The 27,735-nt window shown below is 38.6% G+C and overlaps 1 protein-coding gene across 4 annotated transcripts; it reads left to right on the forward strand.

Annotated features, from left to right (window-relative positions):
* The first annotated feature begins 337 nt into the window (after positions 1–337).
* On the forward strand, positions 338–27,454 carry LOC105678319 (transcription factor MafB-like). Of its 4 annotated transcripts, none has more exons than XM_067359923.1 (7): positions 338–2,112; positions 4,230–4,782; positions 5,345–5,676; positions 6,041–6,534; positions 25,620–25,846; positions 27,018–27,225; positions 27,370–27,454. In XM_067359923.1, the coding sequence occupies exons 1-4, from the start codon at positions 2,029–2,031 to the stop codon at positions 6,461–6,463; spliced, it is 1,392 nt and encodes a 463-aa protein (XP_067216024.1). In that variant the 5' UTR covers positions 338–2,028; the 3' UTR covers positions 6,464–6,534; positions 25,620–25,846; positions 27,018–27,225; positions 27,370–27,454. The 4 variants fall into 4 exon arrangements, with proteins under 4 accessions (XP_067216024.1, XP_067216023.1, XP_067216022.1 ...); XM_067359922.1 differs by having other exon boundaries at positions 25,620–25,836; XM_067359921.1 differs by lacking the exons at positions 25,620–25,846; positions 27,018–27,225; positions 27,370–27,454 and adding an exon at positions 11,675–14,742 and having other exon boundaries at positions 340–2,112.
* The last annotated feature ends 281 nt before the right edge of the window (positions 27,455–27,735 follow it).

The raw sequence follows: 27,735 nt of genomic DNA on the forward strand, positions 1-27,735 counted from the left end.
TCTCACACTTCCTTCTCTGTCCTCATCGGCGCGGGCGTCTACGACGCGACGTGCTCGTCCCCGCTTCCGACCAGGATCCGCGTGGAAAATTCGTGTCCCGTTCAGATTGAGATCGCGGTTACCAGATAAAAGGTCATCCGTACCGGCCGCCAGTAAATTGAAATTCAAAAAGAAGGAAGAGAAAAACCGCGATACGACGTAGAAGGCGAAGAAGAGAAAAGGCGGCCCCGGCCGGGATGCTGTTACGAAGACACGGGAAACACAAGGGGGGCGGAAAAGAGAAGGAGCAGTGTGAGGGATAGGACTCGAGCGATCGCGCCCCTGTTGAAAAATTATAATAATCACTTTGGAAATTAATGGGTACCTCGGGTGACCGGATCCGCGCGCGCGATGCGGCGCGGCGACGAGAGAGATTTACGCCGATCGGCGTGGTGGGGCATGTGGGAGGAGTGTATAAATGGCGGCACGATCCGGGACGCACCAATCGCGGGGGACGTCGCGAGGACCGAGTAACTTACGGCCACGCCTTTCGCGTGTGACGTCACGTGACTGTTCTGCGCGCGAAGGCACGATCTGCACTTACTTTCGGCATACGGCCGACCAGTCACCACTCAGACGGCGTATCTGCTGCTGTCTGCCACGCGATCTCTTTTTCTCCTTCTTCCTGAATGCGCTCTTCTTCTTTTCCTCCTCTTTTTCTTCCCCCCTTTCTCTTCGTTGCGCCGATTGCGCTTTTGCCGGTTTCATTGAGAGCGTGAGAGGCGAAAAAAGGAAAAAGAAAAACATATGTCTATGGATCAACGGGGACGTCGTTCGATCCGCAAATCGATTTCGAGGGGTGGAGTCGAATTATGACGCGTTACTTCTCACTAATTGAGAAACCACTGAACAGATAAGATTCACTTGAATTGCGATAGCCGCGGAAAGGACTGCCCCGGCTGCTTGCGAAAAGATCGCTCGCGAAATTTGGGCGCCTCTTTGGCGGGAAAAGTGTTCAAGTGTCAGTGATCGCGGGTGTATATCGATAGATAATAGTGTGACAAACATCGGGATTACTGTGGAAAAATTGACCTGAATTGAGCAGTGTTCGATACAGAGAGATAAAGACAGAGATAAAAAGAGAGAGCGAGAGAGAGAAAGAGAGTGTGATCGCAAAGAGGATAAATTTGCAGGCTAATCAAGTGATTTATCTTTTACTCCAATTTTTGTATCATGCAAAAGTGCATGTTTAATTGATTGTTGCAAGAAGAGCTGAGAGTTATTGCTCTGTATTCCGTACGTCAACCGTAACCTACCCTAACTTCGTTTCGATGCGGGGCTTCGGTAGCGATTAATTTCTCACTCAATCTGCGAAAAGAGAATCTTTACGACGCCATTACATTTCTGCGAGAAGAAACTTTGCGAGATCGTCTGTGATCCATTCGTCATTTGCTCTAAATCTGTGCAACCGATTATCTCTCCGCGCTCTTTTCAGACAGATCTTACGTGTGTAAAACGCGCTCGTAACGACGAAAATCGGCATTGAAAGAAGAACTGTGATCAAGGCAAGATCAGCATCAGAAATAGAATTGGAAACAAGATCAGAAGCAAGGACAATCGTAATCACGAGGCTAACATGCACTGATAACAAATCGGAGCCCGTCACTTCGGACGAGGCAGTTTGGCATCCAAGTTCGTCTTTAGCGGTGAACTTTTCGCCGTTCGCTGCAATTTATTGCGAAAGCAAGAAGCATCCCATCGCAACTCGGAATCACAAACTTGGTGACGGTCACGTGACAAGGCGAATCGTCGTCCGGACACGTCGTCCGTCTAACTTTTTCCTCGGCGAGATATTCGACCAAGAGGGTGGTCACAACGCAACAAACGACAGGGACGTGTTGCCCGGGTGGTGGCGGAGGTGGAGACGGCGACGGTGACGGTGACGGTGGCGGCGGTGGTGGCGGCGGCGGCGGCGGTCAGGAGACGCTCACGTATGCGATCACGACTGACGCGGTAGAGGAGGTGGAGGTAGAGGTCGACGAGGTTAAGATGGAAGCCGAGGACCATCTGGCAAGAGAGTACGTGCAAGAGTTTGTTCTCGATCATCTGGATCCCGCCGACGTCAAGCGAGAGGTGAGCGCAATATAATGCTGTAAAAACCCCGTTACGATCATTTGCACAGTGAAATTGGCTCGGCTTAAGCAGAACTTTATCTATAGCTCTTCCCAGTTGCATTATTTAACAAAATTATAGGCATTAATTATCGAAACATGACAGAAGGAGAAGAAATTGGGAGGTTTAGAAACGTGTAACTTCTTACAATGCTAAGTTTTGTGCAAATATAATAAGTATCTGCAAAGTATAAATATTGCAAACAAATATTTTAAAACAAAACTGTACTGACTTTCTCTACGATAACAAATTCTCATTTTGCATATAACAGTGGTCAAGTAAATAAAATTAAAAAGCAAACTCCTTTACAAGTTATTTTTTATATCTTATATTTTTATACATAAGATATAAAGACACTTCATCACGTATTCATTATTTTACTTTAACATTAGAAAAATGAAAGAGAAATTTTTGATTATTTTCTTATCTTTAACATAAGTTAATTAACATTTCTTCTAACATCACTGAATTCTATTTTTATTGTAAATACAAGAATCAAAACTTTGATTGTAAATTATTGCAACAGAAAAGTAAAATTGTTTAAAGTTCAATTCTGATCTTTTCGTTCTTTATGGAAGTGCATAAGGCTTCATCTGTTTAATTTTAAATACAGAATTATCATTAAATTAACTGATAACCCTATTTTTAACACTAATACAGCAACACAGTTGCAATGTCAAGTACATTTTTGTTAAATGCAAAATTTGTTAGGTATTTATTTTGCATTACTTCTTCGAGTAAAATAATTTTTTATATAAAATGATAAATACAAGATATTTTATATTTGCAGAAAATAGTTCATTTTGAAATTGTCTTTTTTAACATAGAGTATCGATTTTGAAAGAAAATCTTAATTTGAAACAAAACTTTCATTAAGAAGCTATAAATCTTTGAAAATTATAATTAACTTCATTACACAATTAGTTTAAGATAGCAAAATTACATTTACATTTTTCATATTGTAAAAAAATTTTCCAAATTCTCTACGTAAATATGTCCGTTTCTTTGAATCCTTCTGGATCCATTCTAAGTTTGAAGATTAATCTATTTAAATACAAATCTTAAACCACGTACCATAAATTTTCTTAAAAGAGAAGAATAACGTAGAATATTTCTATATAACTAAACGAAATCAATTTAAAGTCCGAAAGATTTATTTGTCCTGACAAAAACGTAAGTTAAAGAGTAAAACAGTTTGTGATCCAGAATGACTTTCTAAAGTGTCTTTGCTAAAAAAAAATTTATTATAAAGTAAAAAAGAATTTTATAAATGGAATATCTATAGATATGTTGAAGAGCATTCTTTATAACAGCTTAACTACTGCAATAATGTTGTTAAAAAAAAAGTAGATAAAAAACATGCAGTACATACTTTCATAAATATGGTTATTATATCATACTCACACTGCCTAGTAAGCGCTGTACGTGAGTGAAAGCTAAACCATTATTTACTGTGCATAAATCAACTCCTGAATCGCGATTTTGCAAGTGTCGTTAATGCATAATTATTCTTTCGTGAAAGAACGTGACATGGCACTTCGTTTAATTAAAAACGTAATAAATTAAAAATGTTTTGTATAATCCATCTCGCGAAAGAATGACCCTGGTATACATATCTGATAAAATGGAGGGAAAATAGAAACAACCTAATGCGACATTTATTAGCGGATATACACACATTAACACGGGAGTATTTCAATTAAGCAAACTCATTTGCATTAACGTTAATTCATCGGCACTAATATCGCCGTTTATTACGCGGTGATATTATTTATTTGCCATTTAACTGTAACGTTCAATTTTCCTAGTTGTTCTCTATTTTTTGTATTAAAAAGAAAAAAATAATCAAAAGTGAAATAAAATTGATGAAAATTGATTAATAATTCCTTTGATCCTTTCTTTACCTATGTCGTTAATCATCGTTACGAAGATATTATTTGTAGCATAAATAGGTTTGGAAATTTTCTTGTTCTGCTTCGTAAAAATTAATGACAAAAAATAGAAAAAAACAGAAGATTTTTTTGCATTATTCCAAGACTGGAGGTTGTTAGGCATCGGCACGAATTGGCGCATTGCAGGTACGAATGAGTTCGCCGACGGTAATGGTGAACGGCAGCGTGGTGCAGCTTCCGGGGCAGGTGCAGCCGCAGGGCCTGACTTTGGCGCCGCTAACGCCGCCCGCGCACGAGCTGGAGCAGCCGCATCCGCTGTACGGTCAGCCCCACATTCAGGTGCAGCACGGCGTTCTGGTGAAGGCGCCGCCGGGCGCCGCGGCGCACCTCACTACATTGTCGCATCCGGGCACGCCGCCGGACACGCCGCCCGTCTCAGCCTCGCCGCCGCCGTTGCAGCTGCACCGCGGCGACCGGGATCCCCGGGACGCGCGCGATGTCCGCGGCGGCATACTCGTGCAACTGCAACAGCCGGCGGCGTTGGTGCAAGAAGAGATGCAGATCGGCACGGGCGGCATGGGCTGGCTGACGCAGTCGCTGAGACAAGAGCCGCTGGACCTGAGGCCGCATTGTCCCCAGGAGAACACCCCGGAGCCTCATCATGAGCCCTGGTCGGCCACGTCGGCGCATCATCACTTCCAAGAGCTGCAGCAGCTGCCGCGATCCACCAGGCACACAGGTGAGCGTCAGCTCATCTTAGAAACGGCAAAAATAATCTAGCCGCTTGTGAATACGGACGCCATGCTCAATTCTATGCAGAGTCAGCCGAAATAGATAGTCAAATTTTAAAAGTGCATTACGCTCTTCGAGGACGAAAAAAATATAGGATAAGTGTGTCCAGACACGCTTCCTCGGCGAGTTATATTGTCGCGTACAAAAAAAGTTTGCTTATTGTGTCGAAAAGTCGTCAATATTATGCTTGACATAAAATATTAAGCCGCGATGTATACTAAACTCACGAAGCGTATTTATTAAACCTTGTCGTAAGGGAATAATATTTATAACTCGTAAAGAAAGCGGTTCCAGGCGTTTTTATAGAATCTGGCACAAGAGAATCGTTAAAAGTTAATAAATTATTAGCTGGAACTCTTATATCCATCGTTCTGGAAAATATTGTCTAGCTTTGTTTTAACCAAATAAACAATTCGAGGAGAGATGCTTCAAGATTTTCGCATGATTTTCATACAGCTCGCTATTTTCCAACGCATTCTGAGTTTAATGCTCGCACATTGCTGTCACAGGTGGATACTTGACAATGTCGAGTCATCTAGAGTATTACAGTCCGGGTGCAGGTGGAGGGATGCTTCCCGCGGGCGGGAATGTGATGCACGGGATGGACGACAGCATGCAGGGGATACCGATGCAACCGGGCAGACCGTTGAGCGTGTGCTCCGTGAGCTCTTGCGGCGCCGGCGGCCCGAGTCCGGCTCATCGTGTGGGCAACGGCTTGTACTCCAATTGCAATGGCTCGAATCCGCAGGAGGAGCTCATGAACGATGAGCTCCTGATGTCGCTTTCCGTGCGCGAGCTGAACAAACGCCTCCACGGTTGCCCGCGAGAAGAGGTGAGTGAGGTCTGCGTGAATGCATTTTGCAACTGACATTTTACGTCAAAGATTGAAACCAATGAAACACGAGTGAGTTTAGAGCTTGACGGTAAAAAGATGTGAACTTTTGTGAATCAATATATAGAAGATGAGAACAAAAAAAAAAAAAGTGAACTGCTAATAAAGAATAATCTTCTGCTAATCACATTTCTTTCCTTGATTAATATATTATTGTACGAACAAATATAACTAGTATGTTATCGTCTGCTTGCAATAAAATTTGAATTCAGCAAAGTCACATTAGTTTCAATATTTGTTGTAAAAGTCTACGATAAATACGTATTATAGTTATATTCGTTCAATCGCATAAATCTCCGGTTCGTGTGCGAAGGTCGTGCGACTGAAGCAAAAGCGGCGGACCCTGAAGAATCGCGGCTATGCCCAGAATTGTCGTAGCAAGCGGCTGCAGCAACGCCACGATCTCGAGACCACTAACCGAAATCTGCAAAACGAGATTCAACGTCTGAAAGTCGAGGCAGCGCGGCTTCAGCAGGAGCGTGATCTTTATAAGCAGAGATACGAGATGCTGAGAACGCGGCAGAATCATCATCATAGTCACAATCACAGTCATCATCAACAACAGACGCCGCAGCAGCAGCAACAGCAGCAGCAACAACAGCAGCAGCAGCAGCAGCAGCAACAACAGCAGCAGCAGCAGCAACAGCAACAGCACCAAACCCAAAACCAACAGCCACATCCGCAACAACAACAGCAACACCAACCGGCACCCGCGAGTCCTGAAGTCTATCTGTGACATCGACAGCGCCGAGGAGGCGCTTGTTGGACTTGAAGAGTCATTCGTCGCGTCGATGGATTCTTCGATTGGTAAGTGAGAATTGATACATAAATAAGTCGGCAATACTGTGATGAACATAGATCGTTCATCATCAATGTGCACAGTGTAACATTTGTCGAATTTAGGAGGATGAAAAATATTTTGTTGTATGTTTATATATTGTTTACAGTTCTCTAAATATATTATAAGGTTATATAAAATTTTGTTTTAATGACAAAATTCTATCAATAGCTGATGGAATATAATATACATATTGCACAATATATTTAAAAATTATTTTATGAAGAATGAATTTTCCTGAAGTAAATTACAACCCCTGTTTACGTCTGCTAACTAATGTGATACTCGAGTGGATGATATTTTCTCTTTTGCACTGGCATTTTAGAAATAACGCGTATTTTCGAAAATATGAAGTATAATCTAATTACTTAAAAATATTTTGTTATACAAAAAAATAAGAAGAAATTATAATAAAAAATAATTATAAGTAAAAAAGCTGATAGCTTGGAAAATATTTCTTCAAACTTATCGATTAAATATTATGTTTCTATTATAAAAAGAACGCCATGAGACAATTGCATCGACTTTGCAATGAAGAGCTCCACTACATTACAAAATTTAATTCTCTTATTACGAGGGGAGCCAATTTTTTTCAATTCCTTACAATTCTCAGAGTTATTTATGCGTTTTCATAAAGAAAAGATCAATTCAAAATTGATTAGAAAGAAAATTGAATAAAAGAATGGTTGATTTCGGATATGTTATATGTCACGAATTATATTCGTAAATATATTCCATAATTCTCTCTTTAAATTCATCTTTGGAGTGTTCAGCGAAATAGGATTACAGGAGCAATTGAAGAATCGAAAGATAAATCTCAAGTAGTAGACACGTAGCGTGCTAATTATTACGCGACAGAGTCTAATTAAAATCGCTATTATAGCGACGAATAAATTTTTCGACCGCGCGAACGCTCGGCTGGTTTCACTACTTGGAAACACGAACACGCAACGCGCGATTTCATGAACGAACGCGACCCCGGTCTTTTCCACTTCCCTCACTTTATTTGCAACGCCGTTTCTGCTGACATCGTCGCTCGGCGATGAAACCATCGGGATGGAACGTCGGTAAACAATACGTTCACCTCTTTCGCAGCCTCAAAACCCGCAGCCCGGCTGCAAGCGGGAAAGAGCAAGAGCTTGGATTGCCGAAATCAAATATACAGGCCGTTTTAGGGATCGCGCATTTCTTTTAGGTCGGCAGTGTATTAAGAGGCACCTCGTTTACATTAAAATGGGCAAAAATCCATAAAATTTTTTACTAAAGAATCAAAATCGAGATTTTTATAAATTAAACTTTAATATCAAAATTGGCATCAAGCATCTTGTCCTCTATTTAAAATAAAATGGGCAAAAATCGAAAAAATTAGAAATAAAATTTATTTCTAATTTTTTCAATTTAGTTACCACGATAATTAATTCTTAAAATTGCAAGACGTTCAAGTAATTTGCATTTGATTAAATTTTTTGCCAAGAATATTGTTCAATACTTTGAAACACTTTGCAGAAATGCAAATTCTTACATACAAATATTGTATGTAATTACGAGTATAGATTTTTATTGTAAATAATAGATTATACGAAAATTGCATTCTATTTTTTAAACGAATTTCTTTATATGTTTAAGATAATAAAAAAATGTATAAGATAACAAAAAATATAAAATACTAAAAGGAGATGATTAAAGCTTTAATGGGGATTTAATATACTTGTTAACAAGAACCGTTTGACACTGCTTGATGTTCGACTCTCAACGTTCCCCTAAGCAGACATTGTCGCATGTCAACTAGACAGATTGATTGATCGCTTCGAGAAATTCGTATGATTTTCGCATCTCGTTATAATCTTTGCTGAAATTCCATGCTGATTGTTTCATTTAAACCCGTTCGTTTTTCACCCTATCTTCTCCCTAATTATGCACTTAGATTTGTAGTAATAAATAGAAAATCAAATTTTAAAAAATGTCACTCGTTATTTCAATCTCATAATATACAAAGTATTGTATAACAAATGTAAAAAACTAGAAAAATTTGCGAAAAGATTGATTATACATACATCGTGTGATGTGATCACGGCTTCGTGTTTAGGACCTGTATTTTTCGCGCTCTCTTGCTGAACAGAGGGGAGTGGTGATATTGCAAAGAGAGAGAAAGAGAAGGAGAGCGAAAGAGAGGGAGAGAGAGAGAGAGGATCGCTTGACGGTTCGAGTTTCGCGTTTTATAACTCTTGCACGCGTTATGTCGAGTGGCTGGCCGGTCCATGAGCGATAGGCAAGATAGTCAATGGCGTGGCGAGCCGTGTAGAAGTGCGTTGGTGTGTCGACCAAAACAGGTGGGGTGACAAAGGAAGCGAAACCCGGGAACCTCGGAAACGAGCTAGAGGTGAGACGAGCTTTATTGTCAAGTCACGCCGGCATCGTGGCCTATCTCTATCTTCTACGCGACCCCTCCGCTTTCGACGCTTTCCCTGCCGCCGTAGACGATCTACCCCTTTCGCTTTCTCGTGTTTTTCATGCAGCTTCGGTTTTCACCCTATCTTCTCGTAACTATGCATTTTTAGATTTGTAGTAATAAATAGAAAATTAAGTTGAAAAAAATTTTACGCGAACAAGTTATTCAAAACTGAATTATTATAAATGTGGAGCAAATAAAAATACTATTAATATATAAAAAAATCTCAAGAAATATTTCGCAGAAATAACATTTGTTCCATAAGAAATAATTTTTATTATATGTGTGATTAATATTTTCTCTTTATAGAAACAATATATATTTTATATATCGAGTAAATTCTAATTAAACTAATTAAACGGATTGTATGTGTGTGTTTTTTGCGGCTAATAGAAGAAAGAAGAAAAGAAGTGGAGTTGACATAAAATTTTTGGCAAAGAGAAAGAATGCGACGGTTTAATAATATTAAATCACTTTCCGACGCATTTAGATACGAAATAAACACAAAATAAATTTTTTACAATTTCAATTTTTTAATGCCACAATGCATAAAAAAGTAACGTAAAAGTATTTTCTTTATCTCGAAGAGTTTTGAAATGATCCTTTCATTACACGTAAATTCGATATTTTTGCTCGAACACGAAATGTATTGTAGCAATGGAACGAATAAATCGTTACTACGCACGACGCATTTGTTGTTACGTCTTGTTGACATCTTTTAATCAGTCCCACATACTTTTTTTTGCTAAGCTGATACCTCTCTCACGTTTGATAACATGGACCGTACACGCACTGTTGGGCCTCGAGAGAGCTCTTGTGCTTGTATGATCAAATAGCCTGATGTTATCAAGACGCATACAACGATGTGTATAGGTGCTTGCAGACAAAAAGATCCAAGAAGCTTTCAATGCATTATTTAGAACCTAATGAATTATTTGAGTAATTTGTTTTTTTTTTTTCCTATTATAATTGATTTCTACATTATATATTTTTCTGCATTTCTGTACGATAGATAGGTATTTATACTGTCGCGAAATAACAGAGATCACACATTTTCGCTTGGCAGCGCGACACCGTTGAAAATTAAACTCACTGAAATTATACCGGCTTTTAATTCCTGCCGGTGAAGTACAAATCAATCGGTTCATTTCGTTCGGCAGCTTTAAGCCGGTGACGTCACATTTACTCTCACCGCGTGCAGAAGGCGGAGAAAGGAAAGATTTGGCGACGCCAGCATCTTTCACTTCTGATGACGATGTAGGTTCGCGGTGGTTGATGATGCGGCACGTAGGTTATATCCGTACGTACCTACACAAAGACGGGCCATACATGCACAATCAGATATATACATGTACGTACATGTTCACCGACGGGGTCCAACATTTGCCGAATGAACGAAATCTGCGGAGGGACGCGCGGAAGTAAGAAGATCACGAGAAGACGATCACCTTGACCCAGTCCTACTCGACTCGCGACCGAGCAATCGTGATACCATAACCACGACTACATTTATCAAACATTAAGGCTCTGATCTTGTAACTCAGTCATAGTGGATTATGACGTTAGAAGCGGAAGATCATATGAATCTTTTTCTTGTAACAACCATCAAAATAAATTCGATTTTTTTGCGTGCCACTACTCGACTTTAATAGAATTGATTTGCGGCATGTGTCGAAGATGACCTTTCTCAGTCGTTTTGATTCAATATATAAATGTATAATTCAATGTAGAAAAAAAATATTTTGTTACGATCTCTTATTTCGTAGACACTTCATTTCACATAGTAATTTTTCTTATACATGATATCAATTCAAAAGTTCCATTCTTTTCTTCATAATAAATACATAATGTATCTTTTTTCTACAAACGTGACATAAAATTTTTAATTTCCGAAAATTTATTGCAAGTATGTTTTTTTAACGCAGCTCTGAAATTATTTTGCATTTGCGCTACCTCCATTAATGTAGAAGATACAAAAATAGACAGATAGCTGTATCTAAACGAAAAAAACGATACAATCATAATTTTTCTGGTATAACGACCCTGAAGAAGGCCACCCTGACCCAGTCGGACAATCGGCTCGTTAAAGGCGATCGATACTCGCTAATCAGATCAAACCACCCTGCTTTCTCTTGCTGCATGCACATTCTCACAATGGACAGGTTCGGCGCAACCTAATCCGTAAGCTATCAATAGATCAACTGTAAATTCATGTAAATCATAAATTAACTCAAATGTGCATGAATTTGTTATTTACTTTTTGAAGCGCAGATTTCTTCTTTGTAAAAAAAATTATTTAATTACATTTTTTGCATAGAATGCCTCTTACAAAACCATGTAATGTAATTATTTGCGTTTTTGAAATATTCGGAAAAGATTTGATCACTCATTTTTATATTGTCTTCTTTATATCTCAAATTTTTTTGTATAACTTTGATAAAATATTATTGACTATATTATTTTACGGATTTTTAAGTGAATTTAAAACAATATAAGATCATAATAATAATTACGAAATCAAATATTTTGCCTATCTCCACACGAAACTACACAAAATACTTTTATCCTCCTAGATTGCACAAGTTTCACGTTGCTTATTTGAAAAAACGACAATTATGCTATGTGACATATAATATGTATATTCCTTATCCCATGGACAGTTTTTCAGGTACGATACATCGCTCGGAAAGCGTGTCAGGCGCTAAGCGACGGTGCGGAGGAGGACTTTAACTTCCCTTTCATCGATTTCTTCTTCTATTCTTCGTCACTGTACATTGAACCTTACGGTCGCCTGTGGGCTGCGAGAAAACGCAGCTAGTTCCTTCCTAAGCGTACACCGACTGGTGATTTAGTGAGATCCGATCTGCGAGCGGAGCGGCCGATCAGCTGGACCATAAATATCAGGTGTTTTTTGCTCGCATACAAATACACACATACACGCACGCGCGCGCGCGCGCGCGCGCACTCTTCTTTCTCGAGTAGAACGAGACGTCTGACCAGGGGTAGCTAGGGTCGCATTCGTCTTCTCGTTAGCGTTCATCTATTCTCTTCTCGGATTTCTTTCAATTCTCGAAACGAGACCTCAAGACATTTTTCTTACACTCGTCTCTTCGGTGCACGCAAAGTTTCGTTTCAACTAAAGTCATTACTTAATTAAAAAGAAATTGGGGAACGTTTTTTATAATTTTTTTTTTAGAAAAATTTTCTCTCGGAGGAACTCTTTTTTATAAAAAAATGTTTTAAACTCTGCGGGCATAACTTAACAGAGTTTCAGCGCCGCTGTATTACGCTCATTGAAGCACAGTCGCATCTTATCACGATGGAATTAAGTCAGATTCTCAGAAGGGAAACTCAAAACTACGTAGAGTATATATATATAGGCCGAGGTCTTAATTTCTCGAAATTTCCGCAACCCCCTAAACGCGGTTATTTACCAATTATAGTTATCTGTGCGCGAGAATGCGCGAGAGGAGTCCACGAGCGCCCCGTCGAAAAGCTTAACTGCACTTTTATAGCGCTTCTCGAGACTTTAAACGGATAATTTTTATCCGCTAAGCCGCCGTCGCCGTCGCTACTGCGCGTTTCCACTCCTCCGATGCCACCCTCGTCGTTCCAGGCGAACCCTCGTAAAATTAAGTCAAACAGCCACGGGGTGCCGGGGTGCCACTCGCTTTTCCGCGTTACGTTCTCCGTTCCCGTTAAGAGGAACGTCACCGCCTCGATGCCGGAGCGACACACTGGTCGCTTTCGCAAACGGCGAAAAGGGACGGTCCGTGAATCGTTCACGGTGATGCCGATGACATCACAAGACTCATCAGATGCGCCGCGAAAACTGTAGGAAATCTCAAGCATTTTTGTTTCTTCCCGCGTTTTTCCCGCAATTCAAGAGCTTCGACTGTACGTACGTGTCATGCATCATTAAATAGTATCACTAGAAAAGATTGCGCGGCTTCTTATTTCGGTCGTTCGATTTCAAACATGATAAATTATCTCTATGAATTTCAATCTGTTAGATCCAATTTTCATATGGATTTCATAGATCAAACTTTTAATAAATACCGTAGAAAATATCGATAAATTAAAATACTGGTATTTCGGTGCTTTAAAGTAATTGCATATTCGAAATACCAGTGCTGCAATTATTACTTTACGTAGTTTTCCCTCTCTTTCTCTCTGTCTCTCTTTCTCATTGCGAGATGGCATGTTTCGGCGGAGAAAAGAGAAAATCTTTCTTGACTGTTTCCTAATTCTGCTCGTAAAGTTGTATTTAATGTTATAATTCCAAACTAAAACGTTAGTGATAATAACACTGTTCTGCATAAATCTATTGATTGAAAAAGAAGAGTGGTTTTATGCACTAAATTCAATTTCCTGAAGTGTGCATGATACAAAAAATTTGAGAAGCCTTAGTAAATTCAAAAGCATGAAAAATAATAAAATATCTATAATTTTCTTAAATTCTAAATTAAACAGCTTCAAACAATCGTAAAAAAAAGATAAAATCCATTCTAAAAAAAGTTAATATGTTTTCAAAATTGTATTATAGTTATTTATAATGCTACTTTAGAATCGTTATTCAGAGCATAATTTTCTTTGATTTTTTCAAAATTCTGATGTGATGTTCACTTTTTGAGGCCAGATTCGGATTTAGCGCACAAAAATGACCGAGGAGTACTCTTCTTCGCTAGATAACAAAAAATGTCTAATTTTGCAGATCAGTGTAATAGGATTAACTGGAGAGAATATGACGCGAAAAAGCAAGGTTGAACCTTAGCATTTAGCTTATACACTTTTTAATATTCTTATTGAACTTTTTAGTTATTTTTATTTTATCTTTGTTAAGCTTCTACATAGATCTTATTTAAAACTTATATTGTTGAATCAAGAGATAGATTAGAACAATTGTTATATTTTTATCTGTATGAGGAATTTCGTAATTTCTGCATAAATGTCACGCTCATGTTAACATTGGATGTTGCTGTAAATAGGGTATATTTACGCTGATTGCAAGCATATCTTATTACTTTTACAAATCTTATTATTTGTCTCATTTATAAATACTCTGAAGGTATTAAAAAAAAGGATTTTACGTTAATAAGATCTCTGTCCACACTAGGAAAAAAATTTAGTGTTTTTAATAAAACTTTATAGTTGAGATTTTTGCTTATAGCAACCAAATATTGTGTTTAATATTATGCAAGATTTAGTTGTTTTTTTGCTAAAATAATTTTTACATTTTGTTGTTTTGAAACCAAAGAATTTAGTTGTTAGAAAATTTTCAATAAAAATGAGATTTTATATTTAATTCAAATAACTATAAGTTAATAAAGTTAGTTTAATAATGCAAAATTAAATTTCTAGTGAGAAATTTAAGTCGACAAAAACGTCTATACACTATATTAGATGTCGTTTATTAAACGTCTATTTTTTAGTTGTTATATCGAGAAAAGGAATTGTAGGAAAAAATGTTGTTAACAAAGACATTTGTTTAGGATAAATAAATTTGGTTGAGCATATTTCAACCAAATATTTTTATCACCGTAAAAACATTTGGTTTTTTCAACTAAATATTTTTCCTAGTGTATGTAAATTCATACAAATTTGCGCAACATAATGTATTGATCTTGATATACACAAGACACAAATTTGTAAGCATACTTGGCAGTTATGTAGAGAAGAATGTTTGTTATCACAAATACAATAAAGAACTAAAAAAAAAAAGAATAAAGACCGCTATTTTTACCTTTCATAGATATTTAATAGCTTTACGTTATCACGTTTATCCAGGTTGATTTGGTCGTATTTCAATCATTGATACTTTAAAAGGGAAAAAATGGAAATTAGCGAGTAATTTTTAATTAATCGCGCGGGATAACGAATTCATGATGAATGCGGCGTGTAAAAAATATCGTTATCTTAAGATGAAATTAAAAATAAATAAAAATGTTTCGCAGAAGATTGATATGAATATCGACTTCTTGAGCCTGGATTCGACATTGAATTATAGAATGTTCGTAGGGACGCGAGGCAAAAGTTCACTCTCGCTCGGATGGAATTACTTTTATTCGTCGTGGCAGAAGTAGACGGCGATTTGATTCGCGATCGTTCATGCGAGCCGCGATTGGGAAGGCTCGCCCGCGCGTCTGCCTGCGCCGTTCTGTCTGAAGGTGGATTTGATCGCGTTTTCCGGCATTACGCCGGTATAATTCCTTCCTTTTTTTCTTTCGCCTCTTTGCGCACCGGCCGCTAGCCGTCAGCGTGATTGACGAGTGATATCGTTAACGGTTTTAAGACTCCCTTACTCCCCGCTTGTCTCACTCCCCTCATGATGGTGCGAGCGATCTACCGCGATGATCTCATTAGTAGTGATTCCCGTTCTACGCAGTACCGCGCGGTTTAACGTGTTTGTTCGAGCGTGTCACGTTCCAAATACTACGCGCTTTTAATTATTACGTCGTAATAATTAAAAGCCTTTGAGTTTTTTAAATAAATTACAATTGCAATATCTATATGACACTTTTTGATGCGAAGAATTTGTTGATTGTTGAGCTTGACAAATTTTTAATAGTTGCGTGGCAACACCAAGCGTTATACGTTTAGAAATAATTTATCATCAAAAAATATTTAAAGATTTTAAGAGTGCGAAATATGAATAAACCATAAAACCATTATAACAGTAATATTTCAAGCATTTAATTTTGCCTATACTCTCTTAACGTGAAATATATTTTCATGATATTGAGTTATGTAATAAGTAATTTCAGATTTTTCAAATAAATCTATCTACCTTTTTTAATCAAGTAAAACGTAGTTTGATTAGCACGTAAATTAAATTTCCGTTCGTTGAAATTGTAATTAAGTTTTACCCATATCACGATTTTTTAAACGTGCTGCATAAAAAAGAACAATAATATCGTCTATAAAAAAATCCAAAATTATTTCGCGCAATCCAATACAATTGGTTATTCAAAATTGAAGATTGTGTAATGCGGTTTGCGCAATTGCGACGATCACTTAGGATATTCCGTGTGCAGGTTGTGTATGAATTTTGCTATGCACGCATTGGGGACGGGTTCTCGGAATGTACGAAATGAGGTGGCGATGATTTCGCGCATTCGGCTGGGGGGTGGCAGCGAAAATGGTATCTCGCGCCGCGCGCGTCGCGCGAGGTGGTTCCTACGGCACGAGGAATACCTATCCAGTTTGCGGACGCATCTCGCGCACCTCTCTGGACGGCGATTCAGACGCCTGGCGCCAGTAGCTCCGCCTACTTGCGATACAACCTTCAGCTCCTCGCACATTCCCGACGGCCGACGGCCGGTCGTTATTATCATCGTGCCTGCCTCGTCGAGCCCCTTTCTTTCTCCCACTTGCCTGCCACAGCTACAGTCCTACGGTCTTGAGGATGCTCGCTCCGTCGTCGTTACGATGTCACGTCGAAATCACTCCACGTCAAGTTTTTTTTTTTTTTTTTTCACATTAGAGCAAGAATGTTGAGAATTTTACTTGATCCGCTCTTACTGCGGATATATTGAATTATTTATGTAACATCAGAAGCGAAAAAGTATTTATGTATCTGAATAAATTAATTTCTTCGTATGTTATCACTCATTTTTTTATAGTAGATATATTATAGATTGATGCTGGCTGGTCATTATAAATTTATTTAAGTCGTTACTTTGTGGCAGCAAGGTCAAATTTATTATTTATTATTAAAAAAAAGTAAAACACGAAAAACTTTGTCAACACACAAATGCTGTGATTCTGATGGCAACAAGAGTCTTAATAATATTTACATTAATCACCGAGTTTTGTTCGTCATTCTCTTTGACTGTAAGATTTATACGTTTGCATAAATTAGTTCTGTGGAATGCGTTCAACGTGATCTCGTACACGACGCCAAGGTTAAATGTCTCGGCAATGATTTACAGAGGCATGAAGAGGGAGGGAGATACAAATCTATCGACGCTGCATTTATCATCGAAACGATATTCACGGATTGACCGGCGCACAACATGCGTTACAATGTGCGAGTGTGGTAACGCAGTATATTCTGAGACACGAAAACAATCCGCGGTTTCAGTGCAACAATGAAAAATCTTGCAATCTTGAGATATTTTGGAATACAGAAAAACACACACACACACACACACACACACACACACACACACACACACACACACACACACACATACATGTATTCTAATATAGAAAATATGCAATATTTTGTAAAATTATAACACAATAAAAAAAAATTTAAGAGCAACTAAATGTAGGTTAAAAAATACTGTTGAACTCGTGTGTGAAATCGAAAACTCACAAGTGTTATTGGAACTTTTTTAACGTATGGGAGAGAGATGATGTTCGATGATCCCCGATTTTCTTCTGCGGAATATTTGCACGACAATGCGGATGGCGAAGCCCTTTAGCATTTTTATGCGAGCTGCCGCTGACAGTTTATTTTATTATATCGCTAGGCTGCTGCCCATCGTCCATCGTCCAAGAGAATTCATAAGTCAAACCCAGCGTAAGAGCGACCCGAGCAAGCTATCTGCACGCGGAAGTCGTTTTGTCCTATTTTCCGGTCGCTGATCGTAAATCGACAGACGAATTGGCGGTTACCGTAACGATGTGATAGCGCGTTGTATTCACGGAAATAATTGTTAAGACTATTTATTTGCGACGCGACTTTCTTCCTGTACAACTTTGAGAGAAAAAAATCAAACACTGACTCACGGCGCGGGATTTGGTACATCGAATTTGATAGCAAAAGTGAATCAACCACAAATCTTTGATATCAGATGAAATAAATGAGTTTAAGTTAAAAGAATTTAAATCTTATATTTTTTTTTAATTTTGAACTAAATTTCTGTAATTAAAACTCAGATTAAAAATTACGTTTACATATTTCTACGCTTATATGTATATACACGCAATTCTAGATAAAGCTTCTCTCTCTCTCTCTCTCTCTCTCTCTCTCAGTTCTTCGCAGATTAAATAAATTTAAACTTAAATAATGATTTTTATTCACGATATTACGACGCTCGGTATCGATCACGGGATCCATCGTTTCCCCGCACAGAATTTACGATCCGACCGCGTAACCCAAGCTCTTCTCCGAATTCTCGGGGTTCCGGCGCAAACTACCCCGACGCTAGCACGCGTCCCACCAAGTTGCACGCGATTAGCATGACAACTGCCCGGGAGTCAGTCCGACAGTTTGTTACTTCGCTCTCCGCGCTACACATAGAGGGTGAGTCCGGGTCCGAGGGTGGTCGGGCCTGTCAGGCAGTATTTTTTATCTAGTCACGGTCAACTGGCTGATCGGCTCGTCCGCCCATTATTAGCGCAGCACACAACGACGCGCCGGCGAAACTGTCGTACGCGAGCCGTGCCGCGCCATTGTGTGCGCGCGGGTGTATGTGCGAGAGAGCCTCTCCCTAGGTCCATCTACGTAAGGTCGGTAGCTTATGGGCCACCTAGCCTCGGAGCAATAGCTCGCTTCCGAAGGGTGGACAGTACCATCGCGCCCCTTCTCTCTCTCCCGGAGGTCTTATCTTTTTAGTATTATTGCGCGATCGCCACAGCGGCCGCCAAGCCCCAGAGGGCGGACGGACGGATGGAGAGGAAAAAGGCAGAAGACACTGCGAGAGGACGATCGACTACCTATACGAACCGCTGTTTCGATCGCTGCAAAAATTTCCCATTAGCATAAAACCGCGATGAGAGCTGCGCTGTTGTTATTCACAGCTGAATACGCAGTGAGCTTTCCGTCTCTTTTTTTTTTTTGCAAGCCCCTATTTCGGTACAGATCCAAGATTGATATACAAACGATTCGACAACGGGAGTCGTAACATGTGGAAATCATGGACGGTCAGCGAATCAGGAATTTCGAGGAATAAGGAATAAGGAACAAAGCGGAGAGCATGGATCTCAACAGGATTAGTGTCTCCTCTTGCGAAGATCGTATAAACGAGCCAACTGCAAGAGTGAATGTATATAGCAGGAGTCGCGATTAGACGAGGTGGAATAATAACGGGCGGATTCTTAGTACGGGGCCGTATCAATGGGATTCCATATCGAAATGATCCGATAGCCGTGTGTAAGCATGCGTGCACGCGCAAGGGGTCGTTTCGTGTACATAAGTCGTGCGTATACGTGACTGTGTCCTCCTATAAAGATAGCGCGCATCGAACCCGGCTAGCCGGATCTGATCGAAGGAACTGGGACGATTCTTCTCTCCTTCGCGACTACGCAGTATACATAAGTGAACATCATGCTTTCTGTTGTTTCATCGTTGTCTCTGGTAGTCGCAAACTTTCGAATGTACTTGGAATACGCGTTGCATGCATTGCATTTGATGCTAGATAAGCGACGCGATTATTTCGAGACTCGAGGCATGCGATTTGATCATCATTTTTCTCAATTATTCTTTATTTAATAACTTTTTGTTATTTTTTTTTTTTTTTTTTAACTCTGCATTATAATATAAAACTGTATCTGATTAAATGTGATAAACCCATTTGTGAATGTTTAATATGCATAATAGATTAAACCAAAGATAAATAATAAATCATAAAATATTAATTTATTCAATAAAGATTCAGATTTATTATAACTAATAGTTCCGATATATTTATGCAAATATATAAATATAATTGATTCAAAAAATAAACTTTCTTTGAATAATAAACGTTAAGGCATATATGATGCTTGCTGCATCCATTGTATGCTATATTCGACATGGTATTATTTGACTCTGTTTTGTCCTTTCATGAAGAATCGCGTCTCCACGAAGTGATGGAAGCGTAATAGTTATCGTACAACACTGGCATTTTGATAAAACGGAACGTATCAAGGAGAGGAAGTCAGTCCGCGCAAGAAAGATGCCCCCGGCGTTTTATGGGTGTCGATGATGTCACAGATTTGGGCTATAAAAAGAAATTTAGGAGACCGACTCGACCTAAGCGCGATATCCTATTGTACATCCGAGCCGTCTCGATGCCGAAAATCGCGGACTAGTTTTTCGATCGTTTATTTCCTTCTGTTTAGTTTGAATATATGAGTAAAATAAAGAAAAAATTCGTAGATCGCATTTGCACTAATAATTTTGTATTATCCTTTGTATAAAATGCAAATTTTATTAAGTTCGCAGTAATTAACTGCAGTCGGACTCGGATACATTTCTTCATAATTGATCCGCGTATTTACGGAGAAGCGAATAAGGTTAAGTAGGTGCAGATTGATCCGAGAACCGAAGCCACACAATGTATGATGAGGGGTGAGGGAGATGGAACCAATCGCTGCCCCCCCCCCCGTCCCCCCCCATCGTGTTACAGAATCGAAGCCCCACCGTGTGTGGTCGTAACTGCGGATACACTATCGAATATTGGTACCTCCGGCTACTGATTCTTATTGTGTCAGTAGTCGATGGCAAGTCATACACTGAGATCGATATTAATTGGACTGTGCTTAGCTACAATGAAAATTGGAAGAATAAATTAATTTTTAAATTTTTTTACTTGCCTCTTCAATTGCCTTATGAATTATTGCCGCGAAATAAGATCAACAAATTTGCAAAAGTATATCATGTTATGATAAAAGTTTGCTATCATGCACAGCGGCGACAATTAACGATATAAGCAAATAAAATAATTAAAACTTCAGTTCTCTACATCACTTTATGTAGTCGATTATTTTATGTTGTAATAATTAAAAGATAGAATAAATATGCAGAATACTTTCCCCCTTTATCGATTCTTTCGACTCGTATATTAATCGAATTAATTTCTTGATTCATTCAATATTAGGAAAATACGCAGCAATTTAATTGATATAATACGTCATGCAATCCCAGGGAAAGAACGAGGGTGGCGGAAATCGATTAAAAAATGGCAACGTGTATCAATTGAATTTCTTTGATTTATCACAGTAGGGTGGCTGCGAGACCGGCGAATTGTTTAAACTAGGCACTAAAGGGCATTTAAGTGATCCCCGAGCGAGCGACGCGACTTCTTTTTTAGAGAAGGGCGACAGAGTCCGTAAAGTGAATCGAATTTTCAGTCATGCAACCCCAAAGCATTCTCTCCGCGAAGGTCGCGGGAGAACTGACACGCGTGCACACACAACTACGCGTACATATGTCATAATCGAATCACATAACTTCTTTTACATATATAACATCTAATGAGCCATCGATTAATTAAGACTTTCTTAAAGTTATTTATATGTTGCTTTCAATAATCGGGCGAAAAAAACTTAACGTTAGAAATAAAGCAAGGAGTTATTTGCTTCTTTCTAATTTTCTTCGTGCTGTACATAGAATTGTTATTAATTTCATGAATTATGTATAAAACTTTTTATGATTTTTAACTTCATTTTACTTCTTTTGATCTTTTTATTTATTTTGTTCCATCTTTTTATGTAAAGAACATATTTGATTTCTGTATTCTTTTTATCCAATTTTTAATGTTTAACCAAATTTTATTACATTATCAGAAGTAGAAATAAAATATTTATATTTGTGCAGTAAGTATAAGAAAAAGTGTTGCATGGAAAAACGTAATGAGTGAGTTTTGTGACGCACTTCGGAAAAACAAGAAACGTCGGATTATGCCATAGCCACCCTTAACGAGGCTAATACGTTTGTCACGAGCCGAGCGACGCTACCCAACGTCACGTTCTGACTTCCGACGCGTTATTAACGTCGTGACGCTTTGTGACGCGCGACACAACTGTTGAACGTCACATTGACGCATCACGATACGTTGCGTTGCGCGACGAGGGCGAGCGAAACCGCTCATTATGAACCGATACAACGTGATGGACAATTCGCGTGACATCGTTCGTTGAGTATCGAAGGAGGACTTCGTTTTTTCATCGCGCATCAGTGAATATTGTATTTTATTTGTATTGCTGATAAAAATAACATATGCACTTTTGTCTCGTAACAGTTATAAATTATTACATTGATAGAGCTTTGATATTGCACTTATCTTAGCACTTTTATCAAACCTTTTTTTTTATCTGTAAATATCTTTTAAAAGAAATTTGTACTATTTTTCTGTATAATGTAATATAAACTTTGTCACAATAAAGCTTTTGTCAATTTAGTTTCTTTGCAAACTTTAATTCTAAGATTATGCACTCTCTCCGAAATAAATTTTGCGTATAGAATGTTTACGCAGCGCAAAAATTTGAATATAAGTAATGTATCAATGATTATTATTATCATCTGAAACATTGCGAGGACGGTGAACGGGATCTGAACTAACGTAGGAGCTTGCCAATATCCAGAGAACATAAATGTTTTACATGCAATAAGGTGTTCGTCCCGGCTGGATGAAACTGCCCGCAGTCCGATTTTATTACTCGACCGCAAAGAGGCTTGCGCGACAGAAGGAAAAAAACGGTAAGACGAGACTTAAAGATGTTAAAAAACTCCCGTATATATGTGGAAAGTGCTGTATTTTTTTCAGATTTGCGTTTCATATCCTCGATAACGATAATGATAACGATAATGCGTATAATTTGTCAGAGATAAAAATGCTACAAACATTTGCCAAATATAAAGATATTAAAAATGACAAATGAAGAAATATAAAAACGGAAAGCATATATAAAAACTTTAAACAATATCTCTGAAAATACAAACAGATCAAGTCCAGTTTTAGCAAATTTGAAACCAAGTGTACAGAAAGTTCTTCTATTGCTCTATCTTTTACAATATAAATAGAAAATGTACAGTGAAAGTTTCTTTGATTTCATTTCAATAGTTCAAGATATAAACAGAATAATTCGTGCGCCCAAAAAAAATATTCTTAAAATAAAAGTGAAAATTCCTCTATAAGAGTACTCTTACAATTTCCTCTCCAGCAAAGAAAATTGAATTGAATATTATAATTAGAGAATTTCAGGTCTCAATGCAGATGTGAATAATGCAGATTATTTGAGGCTACAACAAATAAGTTTAATTAGAATTTAAATGCAAATGTGAAAAATAGAATATTGTTAGATATCAAGAACTGTTTCATTTTTGTCATATTATTTCTTTTTCAAGAAAAAAGCTATTAATTTTTGAACTTTGTCCGCTTGTACTTTCTGCACTTCGTATAAATATAGCCGTATAAAAATTAATATCACTGCGACGTTTTATGCGACTTTATCAGACGCGATACGGATACAACTTGTAGAATGCGGACATCGTAAATGGACAGCCGAGCGGCGCATGTAAATACATATGTGCGCTCACGATATGTAGCACATACGATTTATGGCGGTCAGTTTATTGAAATGGGTAGCCCCTACCTTCATCCCCATAGCGCCTGTCGAAACCGTTTCTTGGCCTTCGCGCATATGTAAAGACCTATAAGAGACATAACTTTTCTGCATCCGGCGACACGCTCTGCATCCAACCAGATCGGCCAAACTTGGACACTGTTGTCTCTTTCCCCCGCGCGCGCGCGCGCGCTAAATCTTTAATATTCTATTTAATATCCGCTTTGTCCCTCCCCGGCATCCGGCCACGGATGCTCGCGAACGTATAAATCAAACGAGAGATATTAGCCGTTTCTTGCCGGCGCGGTAGAGCCCGGACGTTCGACCGCGACCTTCATAATTGTTTTTCCGGATTATAAATCTCGCTTTTTACCCCTCGCGGCGACGAAGCCTTCTTCCTCGCGCGAGAGGTAAATGTTCTTTCTCGACCAGCCTATTCATTTCCCGAAAGGGTTCTTTACGTGCCTCAACTTTCGCTGTTAATTGTAATCAGTTTTAAATTCAAGTCCCATGCGTTATTGAAACAAATATGTAAGTATAACTTGTAAAAAAAAGATTATTATATTCTGTAACATACTGGTTAAACATTTGCTTTGTTTATAAATAGATATTGAGAAATAGAAGATTTCTACTGATCCATCAAAACAACGTTAATTATAATTTACCAATTTGCTTAAAATGGCATGGGAGAAAAATAATTGCATTGTTTAAATTAGAAGATGTTGCAATGATCAATATCAGACGTCTATTTATTTGCAAAGATATAGCACGCGGAAAAATAAGATGCGATAGTCGTGCGAATCGCGCCAGGTCGATAAATCTGTCGATAGGACTCGCATGGCGGACGGTGATTTCGGAGATGCTCTGTAATCGTCTATCGTTGCATAACAGACGCCCGTATTTATATCAGAGCAAAGGAGCAGATAATATTTATGGGACATTCGTTCCTCGCCCCTCGCTGCCTCTTAGCGGGGAGACAGTACAGCGCCGTGATACAGTGCCGTTTAGACGGGAGTTCAGGGGTTAAGAGGAGAGATTTTGGGGTCGCGTTAATTAATACCGCAGCGCCGCCGGCATCCACTCCCCTCTCCTTCCTATACACGCGCAACACTTGGACACTAACTATAACTTAAGCTGCCATTAATTCACATCAACGTCTTCCTACCGCGCCGGGGGCTGGTGACTTGCATCCTTGTTGCCGAACCGAGATAAGTGGATGGGTGCTCGAAAGGAAGCAAACCGCAACTTTCCACGTTCTTTCTCGCGGCGCTTTAAACACGAACCGATCGCGAAGAAAAATACACTGACGGTGCACTTTTCGTTCCACGGATTGTTTACGATCGTTTCTTAACAAAAGTATTCGACAATTTTTTAATCACAAACTATTATCGTTATTTTATCAATTTTTTAAGATTTGTTTAACGGAAAACAAATAAAATTTCCTGCGCCGCGAGAATATTTCATCAAAATACAGTTACATCATTAATTTGACAATGAAAGAGTAACATTGCCTGAATGGTTTCATGTTTCCGAGTCGAAGCAAGAAGTTATCTCACTGGTCAAATGGATACTGTTGGCTAAGATTGTTGTGGCAACGTGATGCACGTGTAGATGTAACTACCCAGAAAGTTCTTGGAAGAAAAGCGACAGGGATGGAGCGACCGGTAGTTTCGCGATACCCGATGTCGCTGGGCGATAAGCAACCTAGGTTTTCGTCACGCACACGTCTCATGTGACCCACGAATCTAAATCCTTGTCACCTCTAAGAACGTAGTAACCGTAACGCATGTGACATCTTCTTTATCTTTAGCCACTCTCGATTGGATTGTATCGTATAACATGGAACAAAGTAATGTTTTGTGAGTTTCAGTATAAAAGATATGTTATCTTCTGTGATTAGTGATAAATTTTTTTGTTTACCTTATTATATTGCACAAATAAATCCAATGATAATATTGATGTACAGAGTTACAAGGTATACCTTTATTAATTAACTAGTAGTGTTTCATGTTTGTGCAATATGTTGGTATAATTTTTTTTTACTCAAAACAATTTTCTTATTAAATTGTCAATATTTTATGCTCATTATAAGAGTCAATTTATATTTATCTTTTTGACAAAATAGATTTGCAAAGCAATCAAATTATTAAAATATTCTCAATCCTTAAAATTATTTCTTCAATTAGTTAATAATGTGTCAATGTTTCATATTTGTGAATCACTCAATAATTTCGAATTTAGCAACAGCTAAATATTTCTCAAGATTTCTCTCCAGTTATGCATGTAGCGTAGAATCAAGGATATCCAATCAATTTTTTTCTCTTATAGCCGTTCTCATTCGACGAAAATAAATTCCGCAAGGCGGCTCGAATCAGGACGAATGTCTCCGGCAATCTTACGAAGGGAAAAACGCTGTTGACACGCGTGTCCAGCGTTTCCGAGGTTCCGAAAATCCAATGCGTCTGGGTGGATCTTTCCTGTTGGTTAAGCCGATCATTGCCGCGGTAACAAGCCGGCTATTGACAGGTCCTCATCTACTACCGAGGTGCGTAAATGTGAGTGTATCCTAGGTACGTCTTTGTACGTACGGCCAAAGGGGATGGTCGGGACAAACCGCAGTTTGACCGCCGCGCGGTGGTGTTACTACGGGCTCCACATACTAATGGGGCATTACCTTAACACCCTCTATCCGGCCTCTCGTTCAGTTAGTTACTCCTCGGGGATGTGAAAGAAAGGACAGAAGAAAGAAAAAGAGAATCTCCGTTTCACCTCTCCTCGTCGTCGTCGTCGTCGTCACGACGAAACCAGCCTTCCCAACCCCGCCACACCCTTCTACCATTGCGCCTTCTCCTCTCCGCCGGTCTTGCCCCCATTTTACTCCTTTTTGATCGATCGCTCGGGAAATAGCGTCCCGACGTAAATCGTTATCGCGACATTTCGCCGTGCCACGCTGGGATAAGCTAGCTGGACAAAATCATTTTTGTCACAAAACTGCGTCTTTAATATTATGCTAAGATGCTGCTCTCCGATATATTGCAATTGTGTTTGCGCAAAGTATTTGCTAATAATTGGTCACCATTTATTGTATGATAAACGAATTTTTTTCGTAAAATAAAATTCTATTTTTCCTTAATAATATTAATGAATGATGTATTTAGCAATATAATATTGTTAATATTGTAAATTGTAAACAATTCATATAAGTTCCGCGCGAGTTGCAGCGTTAAAAAATCTTTTATTTTCATAGCTCCACAATAACGATAAAAGTAAATTCCAATAAATTTAATCAAACTTCGAAATATATCAACATTATATTGCTAAATATGCGTTTATTAATATCGTTAAGAAAAAATAGAGTTTTATTCATTACGAAAAAAATTGATTCGTTGTACAATAAATTGTTGACTTTAATAAATAAATGGCACAATAGTATTATACACAAAAACATTTACAAACATATTTCTGTAGCACAAAAGTATAGAAACTGAAGCTTAAAATTTACGAAAAAAGAAAAATATTCTTATCTTGTCATTGATCGGACAAATAAAATTGTTATTGCTATTTATTTAATCTTTGATAAGAATTATTATTTATGATAAAAGTATCACAGTCACTAAATGCCATAAAAATTGCACTTTTACTTGAAAAAATAAAACAATGTGTTCTTCCGAGATATTTATCTGTCACGTCTTGAATGCAAATCTTTTTCATTCCCTTTTTCGCCAGTGAGTTGTGTCACGATCACGATTGAGATCACTAAAAGATTCGACTGGAAACAATACGAGAGGCACGATTTGCGACGGCGATAGCCGATGCCGAAGCTACGATGACGACGTTGGTGGGGTGACGAACTGCATGAATTTCAATCGACATCTTATCTAGTGCACGAGCGCGACTGAAGTGCTGCTGGATCGTGATCAAGTGGATCGCCATGGTGAGGACAATACATGCCACAACCGACAAGCGACAATACGCTATCAAGCTCGTTGAAGCGTATTGCTCTTTTGTCCGGGTTTTGCACTACACCTGCCGCATACGTATACTTGAACAAGTACGCATTTGATTAATCTGTACGCAGACTGATATGACGAGCGATCGAGATGCCGCAGAGAGTACGTCGAAACCGCTTGAGAGCAACGTAATGTAAACGCGAAGATAAAATTATTCGACAAAATATTTGATTTAAAGATATAAAAATATGTCTTTAAATAATAAAGTGCCTGTTTATTCTAGTCTTGATTATTTATTTAAAGCTGCAATCCTACACAATGCATCGTCAAATCGAGAAAAGTACAAAGTGTTATGGCAAAGGGTGATAGAAAATCAGTTTGTGATCTTTTCAGCGGGTCAACGACATCAGTTATAGATTTCGCAGGCGACGCGACTGCCACCATATTAAACTCGTCTCGAGACTATCGTGCAACTTTAAGACCTCGCACACACT

The sequence above is a fragment of the Linepithema humile genome, chromosome 7, assembly GCF_040581485.1.
Source record: "Linepithema humile isolate Giens D197 chromosome 7, Lhum_UNIL_v1.0, whole genome shotgun sequence".
NCBI classification, from domain to species: Eukaryota; Metazoa; Arthropoda; class Insecta; order Hymenoptera; family Formicidae; genus Linepithema; species Linepithema humile.

Bases quoted from the DNA above. Each gene is read 5' to 3' on its own strand.
- LOC105678319 (XM_067359923.1), top strand. From the start codon at position 2,029: ATGGAAGCCGAGGACCATCTGGCAAGAGAGTACGTGCAAGAGTTTGTT. The intron at 4,783-5,344 runs GTGAGCGTCAGC...TTGCTGTCACAG, and splicing joins GCGATCCACCAGGCACACAG to GTGGATACTTGACAATGTCG. The intron at 5,677-6,040 runs GTCTGCGTGAAT...TCGTGTGCGAAG, and splicing joins CGCGAGAAGAGGTGAGTGAG to GTCGTGCGACTGAAGCAAAA.